At 34.7% G+C, this 6,486-nt stretch overlaps 1 protein-coding gene across 1 annotated transcript; it reads right to left on the bottom strand.

Moving 5' to 3' along the window:
* Nucleotides 1-208: 208 nt before the first annotated feature.
* MSTN (myostatin) lies at nucleotides 209-5,521 on the bottom strand. Its single transcript, XM_040972152.1, has 3 exons — nucleotides 5,033-5,521; nucleotides 2,862-3,235; nucleotides 209-883 (listed from the first exon to the last, which is right to left on the bottom strand). Exons 1-3 carry the CDS (start codon nucleotides 5,403-5,405, stop codon nucleotides 503-505), a joined length of 1,128 nt encoding a protein of 375 aa, XP_040828086.1. The 5' UTR covers nucleotides 5,406-5,521; the 3' UTR covers nucleotides 209-502.
* Nucleotides 5,522-6,486: the final 965 nt, after the last annotated feature.

Raw genomic sequence — 6,486 nt, forward strand, 5'->3', positions numbered from 1 at the left:
ATGGTATACCATCCCTATTTTTGTGGAATTTTACCTTACCAAGTATGCTATCATATAATATAAATTCAAGTGTTTAAGGATGGTTCCAATGATGGTATATAACAATCCTGCATTTTACCAATATTATGTATACATTTTGCTGTAAATATTAAATGGAACTGTAAAGAAATAAACTGTAATGCATACTCCTTTAATTCACCAGAACACAAGAATGGTTTCATTTCTTTGATTATGTTGTAACATATTTGAATATAAAAGTAATTTGATCTTCTTCTAGTTCAAAAGCTCTGGAAATCATGAAACTTCCTACTGCATGATTTATTTTGATGGTTAAATGCCAACCATTGCTTTATTCTCTCTTTTAGTTTATACACTGTAACTTGTGCTTAAGTAACTGTAGCATACTCTAGGCCTATAGCCTGTGGTACATAATTTCACAGTTTCAAAATTGTTGAGGGGAAGACCTTCCATGTTTTAGGAAGTTAGAAACCAAACATCAATCTCATGAGCACCCACAGCGGTCTACTACCATGGCTGGAATTTTTCCATATATTATTTGTTCTTTGCCATTAAAATATAGCATATTAATTGGAGACATCTTTGTAGGAGTACAGCAAGGACCTGCTGAACCTCTAGGATTTGCTTGGTGTACAAGATGGGTATGAGGATACTTTTGTAAAAACACAAATTCACATTCTCCAGAGCAGTAATTGGCCTTGTATCTCTTGGGTGCAATAATCCAATCCCATCCAAAAGCTTCAAAATCCACAGTGAGAGGGTAACGGCAGCATCGCGATTCTGTTGAGTGCTCATCACAGTCAAGCCCAAAATCTCTTCTGGATCTTTTTGGTGTGTCTGTTACCTTGACCTCTAAAAAGGGATTCTGTGTAAAGAGGAAAGAGCAGAAAGTGTATGAATACACTGGAAAGCACTTTCCACCTTAAGAAAAGGGAATCATTCTTTTTTCACTACAAGGCATCATATTGGTTTATATTAGTTTTGATGTTTCCCCTCATAGCACAGAAATATCACAGTAATGCAAAATCCCCTAAGGGCAATTCTCTGTGCTTTCAATTTTTGTTGTCCCCAGTTGTAATAGCCCACTGTTTGGCACATGCTAGATTTCCTGAAAATCTGTATTACATGAAAGGGAAAGGAGAATGAAGGAGAAAACAGGAGGAAGTGGTGAGCTGCTTCTCCCCTCATATGGTGATTCAGCATCTGTGTGATACAGTCACCTGTGATGATTCCTGGAGAGTTGGGTGAAGTCAGCCATTCTCTGTCTCCTTAGATTTTCACTTGAGAAAACTCAAATATTAAAGTCAGAGCAAAATAGCTACCACCTAGCAACATATTCATATAATATTCATTTATCTACATAATAATTTGTTAGTGCTACTATCACTGTCCCAGTCTGTTAATGCATTTTAGATGTTTTTGTCTTTTATATAGAATGAGGAAAACATGATTTTAATCACATGTTTAGTAACTAAAGGCTGTAAAATCATCAACTTTGATTATTGAAATATTATCTGAAAAAAGAATACTTTCCTAAATATTTGATGATAATTTTAATGTATTAAAATGAAAATAAATGTGATTATTTAATATTCTCAAAAAGAGGGCTTTTGGGGGGGAGTTCATACTGTTTCAACTAATACATATAAGGAAAAGCCATTTAGAAAATTAATAGTCTTTTAAAGAATATTTTCATTTATAGTGGATCTCACAAATTATAACCAAGACCATTTAAAAGTTAAAAAGAACTTATGTTCACTTTTTTTTATAGCCAAGACAGTATTGAAAGGAACATTTATAACATCAGGTACTTACAAACATTTGAAAGGTCTCAAATAAATGATCTAATAATGCTTCTCAAGGACTTCTTAAAAATTCACTTTTTAAAATCCTATTGTAAATTATGTCAGTGGATACAGGTGAAATGATAGGCTTTTGGAAGCAGAAGCAAACAGACACTTAGGGAGGCCAAAAGAGTAACCCTAAATTTACATTAGATTTCAAAAGTTTTTGTTCATTTAATAATATGCGAGATATTGTCATCTAGTTGGCTGATACTATATTAGTTGTCATTTCCTAAGTAAAATATTTCATGACAATGCCAAGGCAGCTCAAAAGTAAGCTAGGTGGCAAAGGCTAACTGGCTTAGAAATAAAAACTGTTTTTAGGGGGTACCACAAAGAAATCTATGTGTGAGTGCATTGACTAATGACCATATTTACCAGTAGGGATCCTAAATATATTTAATCCAACATGGTACATTTTATATCATAATTACCTAATCACTAAGAATGAAAGTATTTTAATTATTGCTTGGAAATTGTTCATGAATTTTCATTTTATTTGAAAGAGAGATAAAAAGACAGATAATTGTAATGCTTTGAAACCTATTTTATCTTGCTTTATGCTAAGCCAGAAATTTTCAGTTACATTTGGCACCCTTCTGGAAGGAAAAAAAAAAAAGTCTGATTTGTTGAGTATGAATTGGGATTCATTCATTATATACAATTCATATTTTTGTTCATGTAAGTATGTAGCATATCAATGAAAAGCACCTTATATTTTATTCTCAGTTCAAAAGAACTTCCTAAGATGTTAAGAACCATGGTATAATTGTTTTCTATAAATCCTCATGCAAAGTAGGGTATCAAGGGAGTATTCCATGAAGTGAAATTGAAATTGGACACCTCATTTTACTGGGTACAGGGCCACCATTGGGATAAGATAGCTTTGTCTGGCTCATGAACACAGGAAATTGGTAATTGTGTCCCGGTATTACTCATTCACATTATGGGTTAAAATATGACAAGATTATTAGAATGTTATTTTCACTGATCACTTACCAACCCATCTTCTCCTGGTCCCGGGAAGGTTACAGCAAGATCATGACCATTCTCATCTAAAGCTTTGATTTCAATGCCTAAGTTGGATTCAGGTTGTTTGAGCCAATTTTGCAACACTGTCTTCACGTCAATGCTCTGCCAAATACCAGTGCCTGGGTTCATGTCAAGTTTCAGAGATCGGATTCCAGTATACCTTGTACCGTCTTTCATAGGTTTGATGAGTCTCAGGATTTGCACAAACACTGTTGTAGGAGTCTTGACAGGTCTCAGATATATCCACAATTGTGCCTTTACTACTTTATTGTATTGTATTTTGGAGCTAAATTTAAAGAAGCAACATTTGGGTTTTCCTTCCACTTGTGTTAGAAAATCAGCTATAAATGAATAAAAAAAAAAGAGTTCCTGAAATTATTTTTCATCAGAAATTAATAAAATCCCTCCTCCCTAACACTTAGGCATTTTTCCCTTTGGGATAATGTTTGCATGTGTAAATGAAATACCATGTACAACTTCATTCATAATACAGAGAGCATATCAAAGAAAATAAATTATTCAGGCTTTTCAAAATTGTTTAGACAGAGACACTTTTAATCATTTGTGAGAAATCCAATCTCTTTGCAAGGAACTCTAAGCTAAGAGAAATGAACAGTGGATGAAATTTGAAAATGATGATGATTAGAGAGAACAAGAGACACTGCGGAGGAACATCCACTTAGAATTCCTTGGGAATCTGAGTAGTTAACACTGACTGAGCAGCTGTACCGATCAGTCTGGAGTAAAGAACCCTTCCCCCAGGCCTGAATTACCTGGGGACAAGACACACTGAGCAACTTACTGAGCCTCGGGAATTAGCAAACAAGATAGAACTTCTGATAGGTTGTGTCACTGGAGTAGCCCTTTAAAGCAACAAAACTAAGCAAAGCAGCTAGCACAGATTCCCCACGTTACATTCAGCTGTCTGAAAAGTTAGAAAGATTTGCCTTTAGCTCTGGATTGTCATTCTAAGGATAGGCACTAACAGGTTTTTTTTCCCCCCTTTGGATTTTCCAAAACTGTCTATAAATGAGGTAAATCTACTCCAGCATTATTTATAGGAGATTCTTAAATGAAAGTTACTTGTTGCATTGTTAACCTGATGACTGAATAAGGAAAACAATATTATGACACTCCTTTGGATCCAGTTTAAAGCTTATAAAATGCTACATTATAGCAAGATCAGAGACACATGGCACAAATATTGTTCTGTCCTGCTTCCTCGGTGAAGGTGCCTGCTTCCCTTTCCAGGAGAAAATACTCTTTAGAGCCTAAGGAAAAAGGAATTGCAGGCCATGTATTATCTGTACTACAGGTAATAGTGGTTCCTGTTATGAAGAATGGAATATGTGTGAAGGTTATTAAGCAGTGTGCCTGCTTGGAAATATGCAGAGTCAGTACTACCTTCAATTGTGCTCTGGTCAAGGTACAAGCAGTGCTTCATGAGCCACAACTTATCCGACTAAAATGTTTATTTCCTAGACATTTTCTGATGGCTCATAGTTATCATTATGCCATGTTTACTTCAGAATTGCTCTTACTAAAATATTAAGGTATTTTAAATGTTTTCTCGTTCCTCAGTGTAACAGCTTTCAAAATTAGATATTTTAATCTGTGAAGCAAACACTATGAAAGAGACAGAGTTTGGAATAATGGAAATCACTCGGGTGCTCAGCAGTGCTCACATAAGATTCAAATCTTAGTAGATTCCTTCCTGTCTCTGTTACTAGTGAAAAGCTTATTCTCGTAAATGCATATGTGAATTAACAAATGCACTTCAAAAATTCCCTGTGAGGTTTTCGTGTTTCTGTAGTATCTGCCAGTCCCTGCCTTGGTAGTTAGTATGGGAAAGCATGACCATGCTTTATTTGCCAATTAAGCTAGATACCATTAATGCTGGGCAAGCATTTCATTTTTTCAGCTTTTTAGCTCTCTAAGGAAGCAAACAATGTGACAGACTTCCACCTCAACATATTTCTCATAAAACCTTGGAGAAAAAAAAAAAAAGAAACTCCTTCCCCTGCTCCTTACATAAAAGCTGACAGCTTATTAAAAGAGCCTGAAAATAGATCTGTTTCTCATAAACACTAGAACAACAGTCAGCAGAACTGTTGACATACACTAACAGGACTACTTACACTCGGTAGGCATGGTAATGATGGTCTCGGTCGTCGCGTGGTAATCGTCATCTTCCAGAGAGCCATCACTGCTGTCATCCCTCTGCACGTCGTACTGATCAATCAGTTCCCGGAGTGGAGGTGCTTTGGGTAAAAGTTGTCTTATAGCATCTTTGCTGATGTTAGGAGCTGTTTCCAGGCGAAGTTTACTGAGGATTTGAATTTTTATGGCTTCTATTCTTGAATATTTAGTGTTTTGTCTCCACGTGCATGCGTTACACGGTCCTTCTTTTTCCACATTTTCTTTCTGCTCACTGTTTTCATTTAGATCCACTGGGCCAGCCACAATCAGCATAAACAGGTAAATATAAACACAGATTTGCAATTTTTGCATGATTTTAAAAAGCTATACACTCTCCTCCCCTGTTCTTCTTTTTTCCTTGTCCTTTTTTTTTTTTTTTTTTAAACTTTTCAGTCACAGCAAGCAGAATGGTAATGCATGAACAGCCTGAGACGACTTGCCACCCCGGTGGATCTTTGATACTGTATGCCAAGTGGCTTTTTATATTCCCACTTAGATGAGGCAAGTGTTGCCTGGGTCTGTGATTGGCTCCTGCTCCACAATGAATCTCGCTGTCAGAGGTTAAAACCCTGTCTGTCACAAGTCACCAAACAGTATTTTGTTACAGTCAAGGGTGAGCTGATTCATTTGACTAGTTCATAAAAGAAATAAATCTGCAAATAATGAAAGGCCTGTGTAACATTTTAAAAACTAAAGTCTACCTTAATAAAATTAACTGCATTTAAACCTTACTCATTTTAATCCTTAAATTATAACTTGAATAAGTCATTTTAATTTAAATTTTAGACTTGAAATATTGCTTCCTCAGAAACTGAAATTATTCTGTCATCTAGGCAAGTATTTGAAGTAGAAAATATTTCTGCTTTTATTTTACATCATTTTTAGTTTAGCAAGCATTTGAAGTTAAAATATTTATTATTTGCTTCATATTTTTAGTAGTTTTCAAGAAAGTAAAAAATTATGAAGATCTTAATTTAAAAGATTTTGATACTAGTAAAAGATTTTCCTCTGTGATCAAATTTGTTTTCTACTGACTAAATTCTTAGCACATGTTGAAAATCATACTATAATGATATATTATACATGGAATCATTTTAAAGTAGATTAATATCTTCTGCTAATATAAAGATTAAGCAAAATTTATTTTTAGATTTTAAATGATGCACTGAAAGGGTCCGTGGAGTGTTTCTCTACACGTATACGTTGTGTAATGTCTAGATCATGGTTTCCATATCTTTTCATTTATCATTTCTCCATGGTGGAAAAGTTCAAAATCCTTTCTCCTTTTCTTTTTGTTTTTATTCAAAACCTTACAGTATACAATAGTCTTGTATAGTCTTATCATACTTATAGCGTTTCTTATTCTAAAGGAATTAGATACTTATTAATGCGA

The sequence above is a fragment of the Ochotona curzoniae genome, unplaced genomic scaffold, assembly GCF_017591425.1.
Source record: "Ochotona curzoniae isolate NIBS_2020 unplaced genomic scaffold, NIBS_Ocur_1.0 contig_2210, whole genome shotgun sequence".
NCBI lineage: Eukaryota > Metazoa > Chordata > Mammalia > Lagomorpha > Ochotonidae > Ochotona > Ochotona curzoniae.